Genomic DNA, 26,101 nt, shown 5'->3' on the forward strand with positions numbered 1-26,101 from the left:
GTCTTGATTCTTGCTTCCCATGCTCAGGGGGGGTCCTCAGGCCTGAGGAGCAGTGGGGAGACAGGGGGAGGAAGACAGAGAAGCTAGGGCTTGGGAGGGGCTCCTCCTCCCAAGAGGCCTCATGGGGGAGATGAAGGTAGATTCAGGCTGCTTGCAGCAGCCCTGGAGGAGGGCAGTTCAAGTGATCTCAGCTCTTGCAGAAGCCAGGACTGTCATCGTCTCTGCCCACAGCACTGATTACAGGAATTAGGCCTTGGGCCATCCCCACCCTTGTATGTCCTCTCCACTAGCCCCTCAGTGTCGCCAACATAATAAGCCCCCTTGTCCCCAAACCCAAACAGTTGTCTGGCCCTGGATGACTGGCTGGGTCTGAGTAGGGGGAGGGAAGGAGGAGACCTGGTCTGCCTTTGGCTGTGTGGCCTCAGGTCAGCAGCTAACTTCTCTGAACCTCAGATACAGCCAGGTACAACAGAAGCTGGCCCAGGTGACTAGGGTGCTTTCTGGGGTGGGGAAAGTAGGAGAGGCTAGGGGAAGCCACTGAGATTTTCATCTTAGATCAGCAGAACTTCCTTCACAGGCAGGGTGAAGCAGGAGACAGAGAAAAAGAAGAAAGTGCAGAGGGTTTGGGTCAGTGCTGTCTGGTGAGAACTGCTGTGCTAATAGCTGGTTAGACCCAGGGTCTCCCCAGACTCTGCTTCTCTTGCCATAACCCCACTTCCCAGGAGTTCTCTGGATCCCTGTGTAGAACAGGGAGGGACCAGGGATTCCTGGATTAGGCAGGACCTGATGGCCTTGAAGTCAGGATACCCAAATAGAAACCACTCCTCAGTTCAACTCTCAGGGAAAGAAGATCTGGCGACACCTCAGAATACCCTGGGTGGGGGTAGGATGGGGCTGCCAACCAAGTGCTCCACATTTGGAGATGATCCCAAGCCTGGGAGCAGGCCCTTCCTGTCCTTAGGCCTGAGGCTGAGGGCTAGGGAAGATGAGAGGATGAAGTCTCAGATCCTTGGGCCTCTCTCTTTGTTCCCTGGCCAAGGAGGGCTGGACAGGAGGCCTCTCTGCCCAACTTGCATGACAGGACCCTCCGCCCATGCTTGTCTCCCTCTCATCTAGACTGTCCTGGCACCCAGGCCTTGGCATACACACACCCCTACCCTCAGGGTCCAGGATTCTCTCTCTTCCACCCCACCCTCCTGGCAGCCCAAGCATCCGCTTTCTCCTTCCTGTACCCACTGCTAACAAGACCCTGTCTGATTGTACCAGGCTGACTGGCATCCAGGCAAGTAAGGCCCACTCTCTGCCCCTCTAATGGGACAGAGTTGTCCTGCGCTTAATCTCCCCAGGCCCTTGGGCACCCCCACTTGGGGGAAACATCAAGGACAGAAGCTGAGCCAAGCAGCACCTCCTTGAGCCTGGGTGCCCCTCCTACCCCCTATCCCCAGGGCCATGGTCCTCTCAGAATTATCCAAACCAACCATTGATGCCAATAATCCCAAACAGGAGGAGGGATGTAAATTAGGCAGAAGTGAGGACTTGGCTGGGGATGTAGCTCAATGGTTGAGTATTTGTCTAGCAAGCATGAGATCCTAGGTTTGATCCCCAGTACCATCAAAAAAAAAATGAGGATTTTTCTAAATAGTGTATATAGTGGGAGGTGTGGTCTCTTTGGAAGACAGTCTGTCAATTCAGTAAGAGAAATGAGGGCTGGACAGTGACAGGACTATCCCTGGTTGTGATAATAAAAAGGATTGTCATTTTCAACAGTTATTTACTGAGTTCTGCTATGTACCATGCACAGTGCAGGCCCTGAGTTACAGGAGTGTGGAGCTCTTGACCTGGGCTCAGCGGAATTTGGGAGGGACAGTCAGGGCAGGCTGCCCTGAGGACCAGAGGGATAAGCAGGAGTGGCCAGTGTGGGGAGGAGGAGGGAAGAAGAGGAGAGAAGAGCCAGAACCTACAACATGTGCAAAGTCCTGAGGCCAGAAGAGAGAGCTTGGACATTTGAGGAATAGAAAGAAGGCTGTGTGGTTGGAAGGTGGAGAATGAGGGAAAAGGCTCCCAAAGAGACTAACAAGAGTCAGGGCAGTGAGCAGAGGCCTCACCAAGAAGCCACAAAGTAAAGGTGACATGGCTAGGTTTGTATTTTATTTTATTTTTTGGTGGTACTGGAGTTTGAACTCAAGGCCTTGCACTTGCTAGGCAGGTGCTCTGCCACTTGACAGGCAGGTGCTCTGCCACTTGACATGCTCTCCAGCCCTACGTTTGCTTTTTTTTTTTATGGTATTGAGGTTTGTGTTTGAACTCAGGGCCTACACCTTGAACCGCTCCACCAGCCCCTTTTTGTGATGGGATTTTTTCCAGATAGGGTCTCTCAAACTATTTGCCAGGGGCTGACTTTGAACAGTGAACCTCCTGATCTCTGCCTCCTGAGTAGCTAGGATTACAGGCTTGAGCCACTAGCACCTGGCTAGATTTGCATTTTAAATGAAACCTTCTGGCCACTGAATGAAAATGGATTAGAGCAAGCCAATGGCTTCAGGGAGGCCACCCAGTGGCTGGAGCACAGGACTGTGGCAGTGGGGATACAAGGGAGATGTGGAAAGAAAGCAGATCTCAGGACTTGGTGAGCCATTGTGGGAGATGGAGAGGGCATATGGAAGCAGAGATTCCCAGGGTTTTAGTCCTGAAGGAGGGTACATATGGACCTGGAGCTCAAGAGAGAGGATGTGGTTGGAGATAAGAGTCAGGGGTCATTGGTCTAGTGATCCCTCAGAAGAAAGTAGGTAGAGCCAGGTGCCAGTAGCCTCTAATCCTTGCTACTCAGGAGGCAGAGATCAGGAGGACAGTGGTTTGAAGCCAGCCCCTGGCAAATAGTTTGAGACCCTATCTCGAAAATATCCAACACAAAACAGGTGGAGTGGCTCAAGTGGTAGAGCACCTGCCTAGCAAATGTAAAGCCCTGAGTTCAAACTCAGTACGAGAGAGAGAAGGTAGAATGAGAAGCCAGGACACAGCCCACAAGCACTCCCAAAAGAGAAGAGATCAGAGAACTATACCAAGGAGCTGGAGGAGCAAGCAGAACCAGAGGACTGCAGTGCTTCAGAAGCGCCTATCACGTAGAACTTCTGGAAAGCAAGGACTTTGTCCTGTTCATCACCTGCAGCCTGGGAGCACAGTGGGTGCTCGGAAAACACGAACAAAATGAATGAAGGAAGGAAGGAAGAATGAATGAATGAATGAATGAATGAGCAGAGGACAGGATACACTCCCTGAGGGGAGTGAGTGAGGAGGGAGGAGTGCCAGCAACCCTTCCTCTCCCCCCCCACCCCCAACATACACACAGCATGAGGACAAGTGGGAGGTTATTCTGGGGCCTCCTCTGGGTAAATATAGTCTCTGAAAGGGGCGGGGTGGGGGGGTGTGGTAGGGCGGGGGGCCGGAGGTGGCTTCCTCGGTTTGTTTGGGGCTTTTCCTTATAAGGCTCTGCAGGCTGAGGCGCCTGGAGGGTGAGGTCAGGGGCTGAGGTTCCATTCAGCCCAGCCTGATGCTGTCCCTGTAGCTGCTGTTGTTGCCAAAGTCACAAAGGAAATCAAAGTCTAGGCTTTGGGCTCAGGCCAAGGGCTCTCAGAGTGTGGCTTCTTAAAGAGCTCCCTCTGCCTTCCTGGCTATGGGCACTCTCCCAGGGTCTTCTCAGAAAGTAGCCCTGGGCCTCCTCACGTCCCTCTCTGGCTCATTCTGAGTCTCCATAAAGCTATGTCCCTGGTGGTCTAACCCTCATCCCTCCCACTTCAGAGTGTGCCACTTTTGCTCTGGCCTCTGGGTCAAAGAATCAGGGTTTACTCATTGCCTCCAAAAAAGGCCCAGTCTCTCCACTCCCTACAGCCCCCACCCCCAGCCTCTTCATAGGGAATCAGCTGCTGCCACTTGACCCTTTGGTGTCAGCTGTTGTCAGCAATGCCACCCTCATCATGAAGGGATGGAGGAATGTGATTTAATTTCAGCTGGAATGTGCCCTCTGGCGCTGCCCACAGAAGAGGAGGGAGGAAAACCAAGCCCACCCAAGCCTAGGAAACCCAAGAAGAATCTGGGCTTGGGGACAGACCCCTCGGTCCCTTTTGGACATCCCCCCCTACACACACACACACACACACACACACACACACACACACACACACACACACACACACACACACACACACACGAGAGCTAATAAGTTCTGGAATGGGTCTGCAGCAGGATGGATGGAAATTTGACTTGAGGGCCTTCCTGGGAGCTGGGAAAGGTGGAAGTTGCTTGTGAAGGAGGCTTGCGTGGCTGAAGAAAGGATCCAGGAGGTCATTCCTGAGCTTTCGGTCCACCTTGGGAAGACAAGGCTGAAAGTGGCAAGCAACCAGACCAGGGGAGGGGTGATTTGGCTCAGGGGCTTAAGAAGGACAGAGTAACCTTGGGTGAAGGCCCATGGAGTGTGCTTTGGGAAGCAGAGAAGATGAACAGACCCTTTAAGATCTCTCATGGTGCTGGGATCTCTACCCACCTCCCTGTTTGCTTCACACTAAGGGACCCCCTCTTCCCTTTCTAACACAGTATCCATGTACCCAGGGTAGACATTTCATCTCCTTGCCAACATTTCAGCCTCTTGCACCCTACCCCCTTCCCTGAGCCAAGCCTGCTTCCCAAGGGGAGAAGTGTGGCTATCCCCTTGTCCTCTCACTGCTGTTCTTGATAGTTTGCTTCAAAGGGAAGAACGCCAGTCCCCAAGTCCCAGGTCCTGGAGCACTCTTACTCCCTCTCAGTCTTTTCCTCTTCCAGCCACAAACTCCCCTTGCTGGCCCCATCTTCTCTCCCTACTTCCCTGACTCAGCTGTGGCTCCAGAAATAGACTGAGGCAGATGCCAGGAGGCCTCTGTCGAGGAACCCCCTCCCCACAGCTGTGGGCTCAGCTGCTTACAAGCCAGAGCTCCTGGGCCCCAGGCAGGAGATTTTGGCTGGCTCTGGGGCCCTCCTGGGTCTTCTTGGATTCCATCTCTTGACTAAGGACAGACACCCCTCGCTGTCAGCCTCACTTGTCACTCAGGGATACAGCTCTCCCTCCTGTCTCCTGCTTTGCTCCTCTCTGTTGTCTTCCACCTATTTTCCCCTCCTTCCTGGCCCCTTCCCAACTCCTAAGTCTCCTGTCTATCTCTCCAGAATTGTTTCCCCTTCTAGGCATCTCATTTGCTAGGGAATTATGTCAGAGAGAACTTCAGCTGATTTTGAGGGGGACACTGAGGCACAGAGAGATGAGTGTCCCTTACCAATGATACTAGGAGTCCCTAGGTGCCATTTGGGATCTATAGAACATGGACCTGGGGACTGTGGGATCCCCCAACCCCCACTGCCAAGTATTCCAGTCCCAAGTGGTCAATGGCCTTCCCTTTATTAATAATATCTAAACACCAAGAAAGAACCATTGGGATAATACAGAAGCCCAGGGTCCACCCACTCGGACAATGAACTGAACCCACATCTCAGTGGGGCCAGTGTCCTCCAGCCTCCTTCTCCCCGATCTGCTTCTCTCTCCTCTCTTCCCCAATCTCCTCCTGCACTGTCTCTGCATCTTTCAATTCTACCTGCCCAGTAGGTAGAAAGCTGCTTTGCAGCAGGTCGACTGATAGTCAGACCTGAAGGGAGAAACTCTTGTATTGCTGAGGAGAGGGCACCTAGGTCCTCACTTGGGCAGGGATCTGACTGCAGCCCCTGAGGAAAGCCTCTCACCCACAGGGATCTGACTGGCAGAACATTTTTGGAAGTCTTTGGGAGCTGCTGTGTCACTCACTGCAGGCTGCTAGAACAATGGGGTCCTTTCTCTCACTGTGCAGGAGACAAGCCCACAGACAGGGCCTCAGGGCTGGGACAAAGGCCCCAGTGAGGTCAGGCAGTGCTGTGGGAGATAGGGGTGTGGGGGAGAACAGAGGAGGTGGTGATGGTCAGAGGTGCCTGGTAAGCAGGGACCTGGTGAATGGGGCTCTCTGGAAGGCCATCTCAGTCTCACAGGCTCCCAGCTCCTTCGCCTATACTGGCTCCACTCTCTCCATAAACACTCCCTACAGTGTGACCTCCCTCATCCCTGGAACAGGACACCCTGTGGGGGACCCCACTCTAGACATGTCAGAAGGAGACTGAGAGCTGAATCTCACATCCAGAGCCTTGACAGGGCAAGCACCTGGTCTGATTTGCACTGTGCCCTTGAGGCAAAGGCAGCCACAGGGGAAGCCCCCACTGCATCTCCTCCCCTGAGGGGGCCAAGGTAGGCCAAAGCGCTCTCTCTCTCTCACCTCCCTCTCCCCTCCTCTCCACAATTACACACGTGCATGTGCACACACTGGACCAGGGCTTGGATTCTGAGTAGGGCACGGCTGAGTCATCCCTGAACCAGCTCCCCTTTCCCCAGGAAGCCCAACAAAGCCAGGAGAAGGCTTCCGTTTCCGGCCCTGCCAGAGCAACCCAGCAGGTGTGGGGAAGGGAGGGACTCTAGTTCCAGGCCCCCCTACCCTCCATGTACCTCTAGGACTCTCCTCACCGACAGATCTGAGAACATGATGGACCCTGCCTGTAGGATACTAAGTGACAAAACTTTGGGATCTCCAGGCAACCCAACATGCTCTATAAGTTAACTCTACCTCAGTGAGGAGGATCTCTGAGTATTGCCCTAAGACCGCAAGCCTTCTTGTCTTCAGGCCCCACCCTTAAAGGTCCCCTGGGTCTTTATCCACTCACAGTTCCAGCTAAATGCCCTGACATCCCTAAAAATGCTTTAAGTAGGTAATCCCAGGCTATTACAGGATAAAGTGGGGTTCCACTCCAGCCCTCTTCCCTGTAGCTCCTTAGGCACCAACCCCCACTCCCAGCCATACTAGGTTGGCTGTGTGGGGAGGGTAGAAGGTGGGAGAGGAAGGAATGAGGTAGGGGTGGGAGGACCTGGGAGGTCAGTGCTGGAATCTCAGACCAACTGTTCAGGGTTTAGACATCGGGTGTTAAGGCCCCTGGGCAGGGATGGCCTGGGAGTGCCCTGGCTCCACCATCGCATCTGTCCTGAACCTGTCTTTGTCGGTCTTGCCTCACTATCTCTTGGGTTCTGTATATTTCTCAGCGTTTTGCTTCTCTGGATCTGTCTCCATGCCTCTTGGTTTTACCAGATTTTCGTGACTTTGAGAAAAAGAATTGCCTATGAGGATGAATGTGTTGTAACTGAATGGGCAGTAACAGGAGTGTGTACATATGTGACTGCGTGTGGCCAAGTGTGACAGCCCGCATCCCCACACAATTTTACCAAAGGCACAATTCTGTACACTCTCAAGAGGTGCACACACAAGAGCTCGCTACTTCATGCACACACTCGGTCATTCTCTCTCTAGTTCACAGGGTGACCTCACCATCTCAACCTTCGCTGACTCATAGCCCGCGGGGCCAGCTCATGATGGCCGGAAGTCTCATTCTCTTCTCCTCCCCTCCCCTCCCCATCCCACCCCCGGCGCGTCAGAAAGACTGCGGCGCCCCCTGGCGAGTCGGAGCTTCCTGGGACTCCTTGCGCGTCTGCCGCCCGCGTTCACTCACGCACGCGCACACGGCCCTCTCAGAACTTCAGCCGCAGCGCCCCCTGCTGGTCACAGCTTGTGAAACCCACAGGGGACTCCTCTGAGCTTACCTACCTTGTGTCCCTATTTCCTGCATCTCTACCTCCGCTGCTGGAGGTACGCCTTCCTGCCGTCCAGCCCCTAGGCCAGTTGCAGTGCCTTCACCCTCACATCCCCTCGGAAGCTCAGAACTGGAACACCAAAGCACACCTCTTTCTGAGACTCCCTCCCCCCTCGCGCCTTGGGCACCTCATCACTTTCGAAACCTGCTATACTACTGCCGCTGTCCCCAACTCCTGAGGGGTCCTCTGTTCACTGAGTACTTACTGGGTAGCTATTCTGTGCCAGACACTGTTTTACCCACTGACATCTGGGGACTTTTTTGACTTTTGGAAGCTTATAGTCACAGAAGCTCTATCCCAGGAGATCCTGCACAACCCATCTCTCTTCTCTCTCTCTCACACACACCAAACATGTTGAGCTCAAACACAACTTTATTTTCTGCTGGTTTTACTGGCACTCCATCCTGCAAACCCATCCCCTTTGAAAATTACGGATGAGTGGGCACAGTGCACCCCACACAAATGGAGGGGACAGTATGGCTGGCAGGGAGAAGGCAATTGAGGCACTTAGGGACTTACCAGTTGCCCTGAGGGGAAAGCCTGAGGCCCAGGCAGGAGAAAGAGGGCCTAGGCTGGGGGAGCCACCCAGGTGTTTCCTGGAAGCCCTCAGGCACTGTCACCTGGAGTTCAGCTCCACCCCCTCATGTGTCACTTCCTGTGATACATGAAGAGCACAGGGGGTGAGGACAGAGTTGGAGGCCTTGCCGTTAGAGACCAGAAGGAGGCAGCAACAGTGCCTTCCGATGTCCCAGGAGCCTCCCCTGATGTCCTCCTGGGGTCTTCATGGGGTGCAGAGTGCGGGCCTGGGGAAGACACACATACTCACTCTCCACCCTGGGTGGAAGTTGAGTCTTCTCACCCTCCTGTCTTCTCAGAGCTTCTCCGGTATTCTTGTTCCTTGACCCCTGCCCTTATCAAAACACTTGTCCTGACTCAGCCCTCAAGAACCCAGAATGAGCTACATGTTCTCAGACATTAGTACTGGAGGAGACTCCACAGCATCCAGACTAATTCCTTATCTTTGCCCCAGAGAGGGGAAGTGACTACTGCAAGCTCACAGACAGAGCTAGATTGGAACCCAGGGCTTCTGTTGACTAGTGGCCCACCTGTCTCTTCCTGGCACTCACAGGCCTTCGGGGCACACAGGAAATTTGAGGGAGCTCCCAATGACCATTCTCCTGACAGCGGATCAGTGGCAGGTTGCTCTGGGCCAGACCCTCCCGGCACTGATATCGAAGTATGGTGTCCACCTCATAGCGCAGCCGTGGGCGACCAAACACTTGAGCAAGGGGCAGCTCCGGTGGGGGACCACAGGACACTGCAGGGAAGGGACACAGTTAGGAGCTAGGAGTTTGGTTGTGTGGATGATGGTTCCCAGAATCTTGATGAGGAGGAAAAGAATGGCCATGACATGATAAAAAGAATCAGGGATTCTGAGTGGACCTATGTAATTTGTTATTCCTCCCATGGTCTGATAACTCTGACTCCTTGGGGTAGCTTTGCACCCTCCTTCTATAAACATCATTCCCTGGAACCTCCTAGTCCCAATTCCTCCCCTCCCTTGTCCACCCTCACCCAGCCCCATCTTGCAGGTGTAGGACAGGTGGTAGTTGCAGGGCACATCACTCCATTGTCCCTGGTCATGCCACACCATGACCACGCAGTTCTCTCCAGAAAGGAAGTAGCTGTCAGGCTGCCCAGGATTCCAGTTCTCATAGAGCTGGGGGGGAGGGGAGGGCAGAGGAGGTGGTGAGGAGCCCCAACTCCATAAGCCCTGGGGGAATGGGCTTAGAGGATCCAGGGAGAGCTGGGAGAGACTCCAGGAGAGGAAAGGCGAAGGGTTTGGGGGATGTTCAGGAAGGGGAAATAAGAGGGCAGAGGCTTTGGGAGAGGGAGAATGGGAGCCAGAGAGAAGAGAGTGGGACACAGAAAGGGAGGAGGGAACCAGAAGAGGGAAGGGGGTGTAGGAAGGGTAGAAGGTCAGAAAAAGAAAGGAAGGGAAGTGAACTTGATGGCATGAGGGCAGCCAAGGCATCTCACCAGAGGGACCCCATCTGACCACAGGAAGTCTCCTTCAATGGTCCTGTCATTGAGCCCAATCCACTGGTACTCCCGGTATTGATCTAGGGAAGAATGGCAGAGGAGAAGGTGTGCAGTGAGCGCTGCTGCCAGCAGATGGTGGCCATTACCTGTTACCTGTCTGTGGGTGATCGCTGGGGAAATTCCTCCTGAAATCCAAAATCCACAAGTCCCCACAACCCCCCCCTCCCCGCCCCCGTCCGGTGCTGGGAATCGGAACCAGGGTCTCAAGTATTCTAGGCAAGCGCTCTAGACCATTTGAACCACACCCTCAGCTTCTTCCCCCCCCCCCCCCCCCCCCCCCCCCCCGGTACTGGGGTTTGAACTCATGGCCTACACATTGAACCACTCCAAACAGCCCTTTTTTATGTTGGCTTTTTTCCGAGATAGGGTCTTGCGAACTATTTGCTCCAGCTGACTTCAAACTGCCATCCTCCTGATACCTGCCTCCTGAGTAGCTAGGATTACAGGCGCGGGCCACTAGCTTCCGGCCTCTCCCTGTTTTCTTCTGGCTCCCTCCAACCTCTGCACACTGGCCAGAGGGAAGGCGGCGCCTTGGAGGTGGGCAGGACAGGGGAAGCTGGGAAAAGAGCAAGCCCTTTAACAGCAGAGATGGGAAAAGCAGACAGAAGTAGGAGAGTCAGAGGTGAGTGAAGGTGCAGTTTCTCTCGGGCCTCAGCCCCACTGTTTTAGTGTGGCGTGGGAAGCAGGAGAGAGAAGGAAACAGTGAATGAATGAATAAATGAATAAATGTGGTCCTAGAGGGAAAACAAGTAACGAGTGCATGAAATGACGAGTAAGAGAGTTAGTGAGCGCGGGTGAGTGTGCGAGGATCCCTTCCCGAGTAGGCCCCAGCCCACTGTTGATGAAGTCCTGTTCCTCCGGCGTGCTGATGCTGGCCAAATGCGCGCCATACATCCGACACTGGGTCTCGGCCTCTTCCCAGCTCCTTCGTGTAGAAAAGTGTTTGTAGCAGGCGCCTTGGAAGGCGTCCCAGCCTGGGCTGCAGAAGCGGAGGCCTGGGACACAGAAGGAAGGGCATCTTAGGAAGAGGAGCCAGGTTTCCAGGGAAAGGAACTGACTGGCCTCCTTCCACCACTGGGAGAGGTGGGATTAAGAAGTAGGAGGGCGGTGCCAAGGAGCTGGGGGGAAGAAGAAGCCTGCAGGAGCCTGGAGGGGCTCTATGGCAGGGGCCACCTTGCTTCTCTAGTGACAGGGACCAGCGTGAGTTGGAGTTTGGGCTGGGTTTCTGCACCTCTGTCCTAGAGAACAGTTGTGCCCTTATCTCTTCACAAAAGGGAAAGTGACAATGACTACCTGCCCAATGCCAGGAGTGTGTTCAACTCTAAGAGGCATTCTGGTTCCCTTAACATTGGAGGATGTTGAGCACAGGGTTCAGAGAAGTTGTGTAACTTGCCTAAGATGGGGATTCATTCACGACAAGGCCCAAACCAGTGACCTCCTCCCCCTCCAGAACTAGTATATTGGGACGGGGATCAGGTTTTAGATCTGCCCCGCCCTGCTCATGCCACTCAACTCACCAACATCACACAGGTCCCCCCCATAGCCAGGCAAGCATAGGCAGCGGACCCCCTCCTCCTCCTCCAAGCATGTCCCACCATTGTGGCAGGGGCTGGGGACACAGTCACCTAAGGGGGGAAAGAAGTGAGGTGGGGAAGTAAGAGGAGCACAGATTTGCAGCCTGAGTCCTCCAGGGGAGGGCCCAAAGGATCCCCTAGCCCTGACCTCCCTCTCTTGGGAGCTAGCAGTTCTCCCACTGAGCCTGCTCCTGCTGCAGCCCAGCCCTGAGTTCTGGGTTTCTCTCCCTTCATCTCTTAGTTCATCACTGGCTCATTTCTGTGCAAGCCACTGTCATACAAACCAGCGTGGGCTCAGTCCAACAAGGGCTAAGGGGAAGAAGCCAGGAAAGTCCTCATCTAACCCCACTAAGGGGAAAGACATTGGGTTGTCAATCATGAGACCTGGACTCTTAACAGCTCCTAGCTCTTCTGTGTGACACTGGGCAGGTCACTTTCCTTTCTCTAGGCCAGGAGTTTAATTCCACATCCCCTTGTCTTTGTGGCAGGTCCCAGCACAGTTCTGTACAGTCTGGGTGGGCTGGGTGGAATAGGAGGTGGGTAGAGAATTACCATAGCAATAGTGAGTGTGGCCTGCCTCCACCCCTCCTGAGACCTGATGTTGGGGTGGTCCAGGTGAATGTAACCAGTCTCCCTGCTGTCTACTGGCAGAGCCCGACAGACAGCCAGATCAGAAGTTGTTAGTGGAGATCGAGCCTGCTTTCTTAACTCTGTGCCCCACTCCTGTTTGTCCAGCTTAGGAAGGAAGCTGCAGCAGTTCCCCTGTTCCTCACACTCAGCTTTCTCTCTACATCATCCAACCTGCTTGTCTCCCCTTCTTCTCTCACCCAGACTCTTTCCCCTTACCACTCTTCTCTTTTCTTCACTATGGGCCAGGTTCCCTAGCCCAAATCCATCTTACTCCCTCCTTCTGGCTCTCTCCTCCAGGAAGTCCTCTTAGACTACCACACTGCCCTGAAGGCCTGCAATCTGTTATCTGTATCCTGTTCTGCTTGGCTAAGCCATCTTCCTTCTCTCTAGCCCCTGGGGCAGGAGGTATCTGTTCTCAGCGGTGCCTGGGTGCTGAAAAAGGTCAGTTGCCACTCCTTTCTGGTCCAGATGACCCAGGGAAGATGGTTCCATAGACTGACAGTGCAGGTCAGGGGCCCTCACCATAAGGGAGGGGAAACATCCCAGGGAAGGACCTTTTAGACTCACCATCCACTCCCAATAGCTGAGGCCAAGGCCCACAATGCTTCATACTGGCCTGGCCTCAGGTTCTACTGACTGGTGAGGATCTGAGCAGGAGTGGGGGAGGAGAAGCTGGAGTGGATTCAAAGAATACTGGGATGACCTAACTGTTTTGAGTAAAATGAATCAGCCTTTCTAGCACCACTCCCCTGTCACCTCCCCATGGTTGTTTCCTACCAGCAGGTAGTGCTGCCCACCCCAACTTCTTGCCCCAGGTGTTTCATTTAGTCAATTAATCACCAGCCCCCCGCAGAGTGAAGGAGTCCTGAACCCCTTCCATTTCTCACACTTTCCTACTGTTCCTGTTGTCCTCTCCTTCCTGTGCAGTCCTCCAAGCTTGGTAGACACAGACTCTCAAATTCCATCCTTGGTCCTCTCCCTGCCACCAGTCCAAATTCTCACCCCTGGCTGTGGGCTGCAGGACCTGAACTCAGGGTAGGCAGTGTAGGGTGAAGGGACTCTTCTTAGGGCTTTCATGTCTTCCTCCTCCTAACTTTTTAGGGCCAATTGCTAAACACAGCTAGAAAGCTTTTCCTTCCCTCCTGCTGACATAGCAGGCCAGGGTCCTCTGGCTCCTCTCTGAGGTGGGCTAAGACACTGCAGAGACATCCAGTGGTGCTCCTTTCTCACCTTTAACCCTCTTCCCACCCCAGCAGTATGAACAGTATGAACTCCAAGGCCAGCTGGGCAGAGAGCCCACAGTTGAAATGGGTGACCCTGCAGGAAACCCTAGCCCACCTGAGCCATCTAGGAGAAGAGGGCCTGGGCCTGGGAAGATCCCAACCTTCTTAGGGGCCTCCAATGGAATCTGAACCTTCTGTGAGTAGGTAGGGCTTCTTTCAGACATTGGAAGCTAACTCCCCCTACCCTCTTCCTCCCCCCATCTGTATCTTCTCCAGCATTGGCAATAGATCCTTCTGGCTGGGGAGGGTGAAGCCATTCTTCCTGGGGGCACAGGCATCATTAGTGCAGGGGTTAGTGGAGGAAAGGGACACTGGGGACAGTGGATGGGAGTTAGATACTGCTCCTTGATGAGATATGGGGTGGGGTTGAGGGGCTAGGGCACCTGGATGCTGGGGGATCTGGCTCCATGTTAAGAGACTGTTTCCATCGGTACTCTATAAGGAGCCCCCAAGTGACTCAGAAATGATTGTAAGTACACATCACACAGCCCAGGCTGTGTGGGTTTCTTCCCATGAGGAGTGAGAGACTACAACTCCCAGGCTCCTGCAGACAGATAGGTGATTGTTCCTCTTAGGCCATGTGTACAGTCAAATGGATGATCTCATCAATAAGAAGGGGGAGTGTAGAGAAAGAGAGACTTAGGAGACAGAGGGGCTGTTAGACTGCTATGACAGGCAAAGATGTCAGCAGAAGATGAAAAAGAAGAGATGCAGAAAGACAGAGACAGGGAAAGACATGGAGCCAAAGAAAAGCATTTACAGAGCTGCCCATGACACAGACCCATGCAATGAGAAAGGTAGATAGTTGGAGATGGAGACAGGGTGTCAAAGGTTGGTTACAAAGCAGTTTAATAGGTATTTATTTCCAAGGCTTGTTTTCCATGAAACAATCAAAAAATACTTCACAGAAGTAGTGGCTTAAGGCTCTGTGGGGGTGAGGGCTCTCCTGGACCCCAGAGGCTAAGGGGTGGGGATGGTATCCCAGGCTTCCCTGCTATCAGGGAGGTGGCTGAAGGGATGGCACACAGAGGAGAGGAGAAGCAGCAGAAGATGGGCCTGGCCCCAAAGAGTGCAATAGATATAAAGGCACCCTGAAGAGGCCCTGAGGGACCAGTGAGATGTGAGCCACAGGTGGAGGGCCCAAAGGCAGCAAGGGTTATCAGTGGTCAGTGGCAGAGCTAGGGTCACAGGGCTACAGGGTGAGGAGTCAGAGAGCTGGGATGGAAGTCACAAGGTGAGGGTATCCAAGACAGGAGACCCACAGGTGGGTAAAAGAATGAAGGCAAAGGACAGGTGAGTCTCGGGCAATGGTGAATTAAAGGCCTATAGGTCAGGTGATCCATACGTCCAGGGGAAGTAAAAGGAGGATGGAGAGGAAGACTGAGCCTTGGGCAGAGTTACCTGATGAGGGGGCCACAGCTACTCCACCTCGGCTGGCACTGTCAGTGGGCAGCACTGGCTGGGCCCGCACTGAAGTCCCTGCTGGGACAGTTCTTCCAGAATTCTCTTCCGATGGGGCCTCCAGCTCTCTGGTACCCTCAGGGGCCTGTGTGGCTGGAAGTAGGGAAGGGGCATCCTCGGAGCTCCCTGTCTCCTCACTCTCTCCTCGTGGGACCCCAGATAGCTCAGGACCTCCAATTTCCTCCCCCACTTCTGTCCCAACTGGAATGGGAGGTGGTGGGGGTGCTAGGCTCCCTTCCCTGGGAGTGGGCAGAGTCTCTGTAGGTGGTCCACGGACCCTTGGAGGTCTGGGAGCTTCTGACTCTCCATCAGGAGGTGGTGATGCGCCTGGTTGCAGGACAGCCTTTGCTGGTGGGGACGCCTGGGAGAGTGACTCCTCTGTGTCCAGCTCAGTGGGGAGAGGGCTGCTGAGCTCGCTGGGCCATGCCCACAGGTCCTCATCCTCAACCACCTCCTCCTCTTCCTCCTCTTCTGTCTCTTCTTCATCCTTGTATCTCTCTTCTTCCTCCAGTGCCTTGTCTTCCTCTTCTGGGGACCCCATGGGTGGTAGGATGGATTGGGTTTCAAATTCTGGGCAAAGCACAAACAATTCAGCACCAGGGACAGCACCATCTAGAGGACGGGAAGAAGGCAGGGGAAGGGAAGAAGCAAGGGAAGGGGAGAAAGGCTGGGCTTGAAGGAGAGGAAAAGGGCGGGCCTTGGGAAAAGGTGGTCTTTGCACCACACTAGGAGAACATCAACTTGAGCTGCATTGTTGAGGCAACACTTGAGAAGGTTCTGCAGCTCTGTCATTAACTCAGGAAAACATCTCCCTCTCCTGGTTTGTCCACACTCTCTAGACTGTTTTGGGTAGGTAAGGCAGAGGAGGGATGGAAGAAAGGACATCTCTCCTTCCCAGGGACCGACCCCTTAGTCCAAGCATCTCTAGCCCCAGAGAACTGGAGGTGGAATTTACTAAAAAGACAATGTTTGGGAGAGGGAGAGGAGAGATGCTTTGCACCACTGAGCTGCTGAGAAAGGACAGGGCAGACTCATGTGAACCATGACCCCAGCATCTCCCTTCTGCCCCAAACTGCCCTCAGAGTAAGGGATTTGAGTTACCTAGGAGGGTTCTAGGGGCTTCTGCTGGGTCTTCTAGGGTGGAGCTTCCACCTCCTCCATCCTCCATGATGGGAATGGAATAGATGGCCCCACGGGACTCATTTTCCATAGCTTCCTGAGGCAGCTGCAGTTCCTGCAGGGTTTCTGTCACTGTGACAATGGCCTCTAGTCCATCAGAGGCTGGATCAGAGGCTGGGTTGGAGGCTTCAGGGATGGCAGAGGGGTGGGCAGAGTCTGTGGCAGGAGGAAAGTGCTGATGGAAGGCTGAATAGTCAGCTCTGCCCTCCCTGGTCATGGTCTGCATGTGAGGGCTCTGGGTTAGACTGTCAGACACACCCTGAAATCCTCTCAATTCTTTCACAGCTTCCCTTTGGAGCACCCACTGGGGCTCAGAACTTTTTCACTCATTCATCAAGCATTAATAAAGTGCCTACTTAATATCATGCCAAGAACTGTCCTGGACATTGAGCATGCAATGTAGAATAAAATAACAAACTTCCTTCCCTCAAGGAAATTTATACTCTAGATACAGATAATAGACAAACTTATTCTATAATGTTACAATGTAAAGAACACTTATGCAGCATTAGAAGACAGAGGAATGGGATGCTCTACTTTTAAGGTGTCAGGAAGGGCTCAGGTGAAAGCTATTCCCTTGAGTGAAGGGATGTGGACAGAAGTATGGGTAGAGTGAGTTCAGGATCTTGGGCTTGGGTCAAGGTGCCAGGGATCTTATTCATCCCAAAATTCTTGAAATGGAAGGGGACAGGCTTCATCCCTACAGGAATGCTGAAAAGGTAAAGTGTAGAAAGAATATTTAACAGTCACCACCTGAGGATCTTAGTGTTACGGCAACAGAGAAAAGGAAGGGGTCATCTCCTTGGGGGATCTGTTCCTTTCAAATACTCAAGAGATTTAGGATGGCTTACATTGTCCACTGGGAAGGGAACTGAAAGCAGAAAACCAATGAAGCAAAGGTGAAATTGGGCTAGGAAAAGCCCTGAGGGCCATCTGTGCCCAGCCAGGTGAGATAGGACAGTTTGTCCCTGCCCTGCTCCACACCAGACCAGCAATCCTGCGCCTATGCGCCCTCTGTCCGCCACTTGTCCCAGTTGCAGTCATTCTCCCCTTTCCTTTCCTCTCTCCTATCCAGTTCCTCCTGCCACTTCTTTCAGGAGAAAGTGCTTGCCTCATCATCTGCACCCAGCTGCCCTTCATGTCCTGCTCCCTGTGGGGGAATTGTGTCTATCCATCAGTATTTGGTGGTTAAAGATCTGACACCTTTAAGCCCTGAGTTCTGAAAACCTGCTTGAGAGCTCCTGGGGGTATTTGGTCAACAGAACTCGAGCAGACTGTTCATTGGATTCAGAGACTGTCAGTCATCTCTGTTCTGCCAATAAGCCGATAGGAAATAGGAGTTTAGTAGCCCAATATGGAGAGGCAGTGTTGAAACTGGAGGAGACAAGCATGAGATTACTCCCTCACACAGCTGAGCTCACAAAGCTGAGTGAGACCAAGTCAGGGGGCATGCCCAGAATTAGAACCCTGGAAGACAAGCTGGGCACAACCCAAGACTCCTTCAGGCAAATGGCAAAGGCCCAAGAGGAACTGGTCAGAACTGGGAAGCAGACTTTCTGGGATCAATACTCCTCTGAGGTTGGTCTTGCCTCTGTAGGTGGTGGGCTCACCTCGGAAGCAGTAGACGTTGAAGCGGCTGTACTTGTTAGGGAATCCCGTCTGGTTGGGAAAGATGAAGAGGGTCTTGACGCCAGGCAGACCCCCACCACAGCGCTGACTGGGTGTAACGATGGGGTAGCGCACACTGCCATCAGCCAGCCAGCCTGGGCTGCAGCGATCCAGGCCACCATCCCAGGCTGCATACAGCTGGCCAGTGGTGGCAATCTCTGCACCCCGCTCCCGGCAGTATGCCCGTGCCTCCTCCAATGTCAGCTTGTCTGGAGGGGCACCTAGGAACAGTTCTCCTGGGTGGGGAAGAGGAGCTGGGTCAGTTGGTAGCCACTTCCACCCTGGGCTCCCAAAGGACCCTGGGCAAGTTTCTCCAGGCCTCTGTCTCCTTATTTGTGACAACTACCCTACTTTATAGAATCAAACTCTGGATAGAACCTCAAGATGGACAAAAGAACCTGGCCCAAGTTCTTCATTCTGCAAAGAGTCATGCAGAGAGACTGAACAGCATGTAGCCAAAGAGTTATAACTCCAACTCAGTCTCCTGGCACCTCTCTGAGGCTTTGCTCATGAACTTGCCTCTATGATAGGGTTTGAAGAGAGGGCTACTGCTTGCCCCTTTAAACACATGAATGACAGTGAAATCCAGCTGAGGTCCCAGGAGGACCTAAGGGCAGTGCTGGAGAAGGGGCTTGTCCGATGGGAAGCCCTCACTCGTGATCACCATTTAGATCTTCCGCGTAACAGTAGACATCATAGAGGTCATCCGGGTCTACTACTCCATAGTTCCGGACTCCAGGGTAGCCATCCATGTCTCCATAACAGGCCTCTCGTGGTGTCTGGATTGGATACCTGAGGAGAGAGGGGTCTCCATACATACAGTGCCTTCCCCAGGGACATCCCAACTGACTCTACTGACCTCAGTGCCCTACCAGTGCAGCCAATTGCCAATAGGCTGGCTGTCCCATCTCTGCAAGGAAGAACACCCCCAGGCCTGGCCTCACCCACCCTCCTTTAGGCCAACCTTCTTCTCAGAGGCAAGAAGCCCTGTGTGTCCAGCTTAAGGCACCAGGCAGCCCCTGGCACAACTGGCGGACACAGCTATATCAGAGACAAATGGAAGCCCCTGGTCCACAGCCCCAGCCCACCTCACAGTCTGGTCGGACAGCCAGCCAGCATCACACTGCTCATAGCCCCCAAGGTAGGCGGCATAGAGCTGCTCAGGTGTAGCAATGCGTGCTCCGATGCGAGTGCAGGCTTCCTGGGCACCAGCAAAGGAGAAAGCATACCGGGCAGAGCCCTCCCGGTAGAGAAAGACGACCCCTGAGGGGCAGAGAGGACTCCTGAGTAGGGTGATCACCCAGCACATTGACCTCCCCTCACCTCCTGGTCACTCCCCTGTACACAAAGGATAAAGTCCAAGTGGTGTTCACTCTACAGCAGGAGGGACTTAAATTAGACTGTGGGTAGCATTTCCTGCACCTGAAGAGAGAAAGGAGGTAACAAAGGACTGTCTCCAACCTCCTTTGCCAACTCAGTCTGTATCGTCCAGGTGCAAAATCTGCTTCCTCCCCCAGATTGAGGGCTCCCCAGGGTAGGTAGTCCTCTCTCCTCCCTTTCTCTCCAGGGACCTCCTCTCTCTATCCCTGCCCTCTCACCTTTGACCTTCACCTCCACAGCATCACTGCTGTCATCAATGCCGTGCTGGACCTCACAGCGGTAGATTCCTGAGTCATTGGGTCTTAGCTCGCTCAACACCAGGGAGACATCCGTGAGTGAAGCCGGGTAGGCAGGCAGCGCCACGCGATACCGGTAGGCCTCGTTCACTTTGACGCGCAGGCCCCGTGCCACGAGTACCTCCGCCTCCCGGCCCCGGGACAGGAAGGTCCACTTGACCCGCGGAGAGCCCAGCACCGCCCGGCGGCTGGGCGGCGGCCGCAGGTAGTGGACGTGGCACGGGATGGTGAGCGCGCCGCCTAACACACCCCGCAGTGGCGCGGCGCCAGCGATGCGCACTTGGAAGGCGCGGTCCTCTGTGGGTGGGCGGGGCCGGCTGCAACTTAGGCCAGGACCCACCCGAGCTCTCCAAGCCCAGCCCCTACCCCTGCCCCGCTCTGGATCCTCCAGGCCCATTCTCCAGTGTCTCCCAGGTCCACCCCAAGATCCGCATCCCAGGTCCGCTGACCAGGAGGCCTGGGTCCTCCAACCCTGTCCACTAAGTTTTCCAGTCTTCCCCCAATTCCACTCCTTTCTGCCTCTTATCACCATTCACCCAGGACCCCTATCCTTCACCCTAGGGTCCTCAGCCCTGCACCTCATGCCCCTCCCCAACCCGATCCCGAAGATTTCCCCACTTACAAGGGGCCCACAACTCATCCCGCATTTCCATGTGCCCCAGTCCAGACCTTCTCCCAATTCTGTCTCTTCCCTGGGTCCCCCAAAGCTGGAAGCAAGTGGGTGGGGCTGAAGGAGATACCACTCTCTCTGCCTGGGGGAGGAGGACAGAGACACAGAGATAGCGCCTCTGAGGGGTGTTGCTTACCTGAGCTGTCCCCTTCCAGTACATCAGCTAAGGCCGAAGGGACCTGGGTCAGGGCCAGGGCAACCAGCAGGGGCACAAGCAGTGGGATCATGCTGCGAGCTGATGGAGGGACTTGAGGAAAGATGGGGGTTAGACTTCAGGATGGACTTTCACTAGTTCTGTGCCACCTACATAAGCTCACACATATCCCAGCCCCAGAAGCTCACTCCCCTACCTCACTGTTGGCTCTGTTTCTGATCCCTGTCTCTCTGCCAAGGGATTCCTCCTTAGAGCCAAGACCTCCATCTTAGTCAATGCTGTTACTGTGTGACATCAGCCAAATTCCTTACCATCTCTGGGCCTTTGTATTTTGTTTGTTTGTTTGTTTTTGGTCTCTTTGCTTGGAGATAGCTATATATCTTCTATATCCATATCTATATATCTATAAATATTATATATTCATCTAACTACAAAATATCCCATGCCACTGCACAGTGCCAGCTCAGTGAATGTTTATAGCATGAATGGTGGGTGCTACTGTACTGTTGGTCCTTCAGCCACATGATTCCATGTCTGTGCATTCAGTTAACTGCAAATGGAAATGCTCAGAAAAAACCCTGTGCCTATACTGAGCAGGTACAGACATTTTTGGTCATGATTCCTTAAACAACACAGTATAACAAGTATTTACATAGCATGTATATTGCATTAGTATGATAAGTAATCTAGAGATGATGTGAAGTGTACAGGAGGATGTGCATAGGTTACATGCAAGTACTCCACATGGACTTGATCACCTACAGACATTGACATTGTTGGGGGGTCCTAGAACAAATCCTCCACAGATGCTGGGGGACAGTTGTACTTAGAATTCCATCTGCCTTTCCAGTGCCAGACACCTTTCTCCAACCCAGAGCCTCCTTCTCCAGAAGTATTTCTCCAGTCTTCCCTGCCTGGGCCTTCCTCTCTGGGAACCACACCCACGTGGCCTCCTCCAGGAGGGCCTCTGAGACTGAACCCAGGCAACGCATAAATTCTCCCCAATTCATTCCCTCTTCTATCTCCTCCCCACCATTACTTACAGGGAAAGTCATCTCTTTGCACCCCAGCATCTTCCATCCTCCCTCCCTTCCTCCTAGCCATTCCTTTCTGCCTGGCACAGACTTTCCCACCGGATCTCCTGGCTCAGAAACTAGCTAGGACAAAGCTCCTGTCTCTGCCAGTCTGGCCTCCATCCAACCTACCCCTTCCCCCACCCCACCTTTTGTGAAAGGCCTGGACTGGGGTGGACTAGACTAAGGGGGGCGGTGAGAATAAAGAGACAGACCATCCCCTCCTACTCCTGGTATCAGAAGCTCTAGAACCCAGAATATTCTTCTGAAGATCTCACAGCACTTACACTCTTGTAAGAGAGGTGGGATGTGATATGGAGAAATGAAGACTGATGCCCAGAGAAGGAGAGGGCTGACTCTGGGTCCCTAGCAAAGCCAAGTCAGGCACTAGGTCAATGTGTCAGGAGAGAAAGCTGAAGACAGTGCCCAACATCATCTTTAAGGTAGATTTAGAAGAATACAGGGACCCAAGCATGACACAGAATCATCAGCGATGATGCAGCAGAAGGGATGAAAGTTAGACTTTGGGCAAGACTTTCTACAGATAAGCCTTATTCCCATTCCCACCTCAGGCCCACTATTCAACCTCCATCTTTCCAGTCTTCTCATGTTCTTCCTTCATACAGTCCCCTCCTTCCTGAGCCTGAACTGAGGGAAGTTTCATTCTCCCAGATCCTCTGGGTTAGGTTCCCCTCCCCCCACCCAATGCTGTACCCTCCATGTCCTGTTGTGCTGTGCTAGGTGACATTTCCTCAAGTCCAATTGGGGAGGAGGGGCAGGAGCCAGATGATCAGGGTCACTCTGTACCTTTGGGAGGAGGAGACTCTTGATGGGGCCAGGTCAAAGGGCGCCTAGACCAGCTCTGTCCAGCAGGAGCCTGGAGAGCACTGTCATCAGGGCTGGAATGGGGACATTTGGCACAGGCAGGCAGTGAGCAGCCAGTGCCTGCCCAGAGTTAGGGAGATGTTTGACATGAATCTGGCTGAGCCAGGATTTAGGCAGGGCCTTCTTTATGTTTTTCCAGTACCTTCCCACCCCTCTCTGGAGCATGGCCCCCACTCTGACAGGTGGCCGAGAAACCCATATAGTTGGAGTCACTCTGGAGCCAACACCCTGGACCACCTATTTCACCTCTGTTCAAAGAGCAGGAGAGTGAGGAAAGAGGCTGCGAGGTCAGAGAAGCCCTGGCTGCCCTGGAACATGGTGTGTGTGTGTGGGGGGGTGGTGACCAACCCTACCTCTGAGAGCAGGAATCACTGACCAGAGGGGCCAAGTAGAGAGTGCTGTCCTCAGAGAGCTCTGTCTCTCCTCCCCACAGTCCCACAGGGGCCTTGGCCCTTCTGAGTATAGCTAAGAGTTCTGAGGAAAGCCATGTGGCACAGATTGGAGACCAGAACTCCAGGCCTTGCCTCTCCCTCCCACACCCAGACTCCCTCTGCCCCTCTGCAGGACACACCATTCCTGTAACCTCAAGCATGTAGCAATCACCTGTCCCTTCCCCAGCTGCACCCACTCCTCTACTCAGCTCTGTTTCCTCTTTTCTTCATCATTCCTGTCAACCACGGACGTCCACATCTCTCTTACAGGCTTCTCAGACCCCATCCACAGAGCATCAAGACCAAACTCGTGTGTGTGTGTGTGTGTGTGTGTGTGTGTGTGTGTGTGTGTGTGTGTGTGTGTGTATGGGCACCCAACCACACAGGACTAACACCCACCACCACTTCGGAGCCAAAGGCCCACCTGCTGCCAGTCAAAGGGCTCGCTCAGCAGAGATGCACAGGAGGCCAGAGCTTGGCTCTGTTATCCTCTTAGTGGCTGTGTGAAGAACTTGAACCTACACAAAACCAGTGAGGCCTTGGGCACCTGCAGGAATAATTGCAACAATTGTATAAATAGTCCTATTTATTGGAAGCACAACTAATAATACCCTCAACAACATCCCCAGCTGAGCTGCTGCAGATCCTTCAGTATGAAATCTGAAATGTAGACCATGGGGTTCTCAATGCGCAGTTAGTCACTGTACCAGAGGCACTGGTACCACTGCAAGTGGCTCTGTCCGGAACACTGGTCCCTGAACACTAAGGGATCTGAAACCTAAGGGATGCAGGTGATAATGGTGCCAGCAAAACTGATGCTAATCCCCTACTCCTGTTAGAAACATAGCGGCACAGCTATTCTGATGGGGGTAGGAGTGTGGAAGTGCCTGGGGGTGTTGGGGAAGCTCCCAGCCCTCTGGCAGTGCTAGGAAGAGAAGCAAGAAAGATAACTCCATTCCAGCTAACAGTTCCTCATCGCCTCTCTGAGTCCAGCCTCCTACTAAATGCTTCCAGTGGACACCTTAACTTCGAGAAAAATACTGGTTTGAGTTTCCCTCATTACAGGAAGACCAAATAACTGCCCAAGGTCACACAGCAAGTAAGTGGCAGAGTTGGGATTCTAGCTCCAGTGGGCTCAGCCACCACCCGCGGCTCCTGTCGCCGGCTACCGCAAGGTGTCCCCAGAAGAAGGGCTGCTCACCGCGGTTCCTCCTGCGCTCCTGAGCGCCCCGGAGTCGGGGGCTGACCCGACTGCCACCGCCGCCTTGCCCAGGACAAGGTCGGAAATGTCCGCGGCCGCGCAGAGGCTGGAGCGCAGCAGGCCGACTAGAGGACCAAGAGGGGCGTTCCCATTAGTCAGGTCCAAGAGGGCTGCAGGTCAAATGCAGGCAGCGGGGGGCGGGGGGCGGGGGGGCGGCGGAGCTGGGAGTAGGTAGATGGAAGATGGCAGGAAGACCTTGCGAAGATGCCAGGGGTCGAGCTGGGTACCTCGCAGGCAAGGGCTGCAGGGTGTGGGCACCGATCAACGGGCAGCCGCTCTCTCCCTCCCAGGGCCGGGTGGACAGGATACGGTGGCACTCACCTTCCCAGGGCCGGGGTGGGGGCGGCACTGCGAAGTTGGCCGCCTCCTTCGGGGGTCTCCTCCGGGTCCACGGCTCGGTCCCCAGCTGCAGCGGAGACTGCGGCGGGACTGCGCGGGCGCGAGGAGAGGCCGGGCCCGCAGGACGCGCAGAAGAGGGCGCCGGCCCGCCGGGCGCCGCACAAAACCCCCTTTCTTCCCCCCGCCCCCGCTCCGCCCTTCCCTCCAGGCCACCTCCGCCCCTTGGCCAGGAACTCGGGGGGGCTCGGGACGGTCACGGGACCGGCTGCCTTCTCTACATCGGTTCCCCGCGGCTAGGGCAAGGACAAGCGAAGTAGGACATCGTTCCGGGGATGAGAAGACGAGGACTTGGAGTAGGAAGGGAGGGCAGAGGGGCGGGGACCGAGCGCTAGAAGATGCTGTTGCAGCTGGCGGGTTGAAAGTTAGACAACCGGAGGGACTTCTCATTTGTCAAAGGGAAAGGAGGAGGGACTCAAACATAGTAAGGAAGAGGATGAAGGGATAATGGGAGACTGGTCCTGGAAAGAGGAACACCCTCCTTCTCCCCTCCCTGATAAAAATGGGAAGCTCTTTTCTGAAAGCAAGGATGAGGTGCCGATGACCACAGCCACCTCCCTGGAGGAAGATCTGATTGAATTTTGTCTCCTGTGGTGCTCCCACTCCCTGCATAGAGTAGGAGTTGACTTTGCAGCTGGACGAATGGAGGTTAGACAGCAGAAGCCTGAGTTAAGCAAAGAGGGTGGAGAATGCTCTAGGGGGTGTGGGGTACCCGTGGCACCATGAGTGGATATCAATGATCATACAAACCAATGTGCAAGTGCAGGCATTGCTGGGCACCCAGAGAACCTATTGGCCAGGACTGTGGCTGCCCAATGTGCAGCCTGGTGCCAGGGGGTGGGCCTTGAGTGCTGCCCTGCCATCAGGACTCCACTGCATCAAGAATACCAATGATGCCCGCCACCCCACCCCCAGCCCCAGGGCCTCAGCTTCCCTCTGCTTTCCCAGGCTCGCCCTCCTTTTTTCTCCATTCTTCCCTCCTCCCTCCTGGGACGCCAGGCGAAGCCCTGGCATAGACTGTGGGCAAGAGAGCCAGATGTCTGGATCCTCTCCCCTGGATACCAGTGATGGCACTAAGAGTAGCTTGTGGGGACTTTGATCCCATAATCTCCAGCAGCATCCCCAGTAAAGTAGTATGTGTGAAATATAAATGCAACTTCAGGGCATGTCCCCAGTCTTGCCTTCCATCTAGTCTGCACCCTAAGTCCCTCCTGGGAATTTTGGATTGTTCCCTACCAGACACCCTAAATCCACTCACCCACCCTCCTGCCTGAGTTGGCATGTCCTATGCTGTGGATTTGGTTGTGTGGACTTGTCTTCAGAGGCTTTAAGAGGGTCAGGAATGGGAGGAACCCTCCTCCCCAAATCCTTGATGATTAAAGGGAAGATTCCAGCTCCTCCCCAGAGGCCAGGTCTACTGAACAGGACAGAAAGACCTGGAGATGGGTGTCATAGGATCCCTCAGCAAGACAAATGGCCCAGGCAGGGCTGGTGACTGAAGGGGACAGAGCAAGTCACCTGGAGAGTCTTGGAGGGAGGAGGGGAGGTCTCAGTTTATTCATTTCATTAAACTATTAACTGGTGCCACCTATGGGTCAGGCAGTTTTAGGCCTTAAAACTGCATCCCAAGTCTAGTGGGGAGCAAGGATCTGAGAAGGCTGCTAGGAATAGACCTTGCATATCAGAGCAGAAAGAGCTCCCTCCCCTAGGACAGTCTTGGTATGGGTGTCCTCCTGCTTGTACCCACTCCAGCTCTGCAGGGCTCACTTCCACACAGGCTGCACAGGGCTTGAGGCCAGCCAGACCAGGCCAGGCAACCAAGTGGCTGAAATTCAATCCCAGTGGTGGCTGGGATGTAACCACAGTTCTTGCCCTCGGGGAAACCTGGCTGTGACCAGAGAAGGCAGAGAAAGTGACAT

At 54.1% G+C, this 26,101-nt stretch overlaps 1 protein-coding gene across 5 annotated transcripts; it reads right to left on the minus strand.

The window, feature by feature from the left end:
- Positions 1-8,092: 8,092 nt before the first annotated feature.
- Positions 8,093-24,275, minus strand: Bcan (brevican). 5 transcript variants are annotated; one of them, XM_074047821.1, is made up of 17 exons: positions 24,108-24,274; positions 23,727-23,851; positions 22,950-23,072; positions 22,017-22,108; positions 20,119-20,229; positions 19,235-19,609; positions 18,725-18,899; positions 18,301-18,428; positions 17,579-17,872; positions 15,891-16,124; positions 14,730-15,359; positions 11,359-11,466; positions 10,678-10,836; positions 9,779-9,861; positions 9,314-9,458; positions 8,845-9,056; positions 8,093-8,541 (listed from the first exon to the last, which is right to left on the minus strand). In XM_074047821.1, exons 5-17 carry the CDS (start codon positions 20,207-20,209, stop codon positions 8,446-8,448), a joined length of 2,730 nt encoding a protein of 909 aa, XP_073903922.1. In that variant the 5' UTR covers positions 20,210-20,229; positions 22,017-22,108; positions 22,950-23,072; positions 23,727-23,851; positions 24,108-24,274; the 3' UTR covers positions 8,093-8,445. The 5 variants fall into 5 exon arrangements, with proteins under 5 accessions (XP_073903922.1, XP_073903923.1, XP_073903920.1 ...); XM_074047822.1 differs by lacking the exon at positions 22,017-22,108 and having other exon boundaries at positions 8,866-9,056; positions 24,108-24,275; XM_074047819.1 differs by lacking the exon at positions 22,017-22,108.
- Between the last annotated feature and the right edge of the window lie 1,826 nt (positions 24,276-26,101).

Source organism: Castor canadensis, chromosome 11 (genome assembly GCF_047511655.1).
Source record: "Castor canadensis chromosome 11, mCasCan1.hap1v2, whole genome shotgun sequence".
Taxonomy (NCBI): domain Eukaryota; kingdom Metazoa; phylum Chordata; class Mammalia; order Rodentia; family Castoridae; genus Castor; species Castor canadensis.

What these genes read in the sequence shown, in the direction of transcription:
- Bcan (XM_020163393.2), bottom strand. Translation starts at nt 20,209, where the DNA reads ATGATCCCACTGCTTGTGCCCCTGCTGGTTGCCCTGGCCCTGACCCAG. An exon ending in TTACGCGGAAGATCTAAATG is followed by an intron (nt 17,873 to 18,300) that starts GTGATCACGAGT and finishes TTCCCCACCCAG; the next exon opens with GAGAACTGTTCCTAGGTGCC. An exon ending in GGGGGACCTGTGTGATGTTG is followed by an intron (nt 10,837 to 11,358) that starts GTGAGTTGAGTG and finishes TCTGTGTCCCAG; the next exon opens with GCCTCCGCTTCTGCAGCCCA.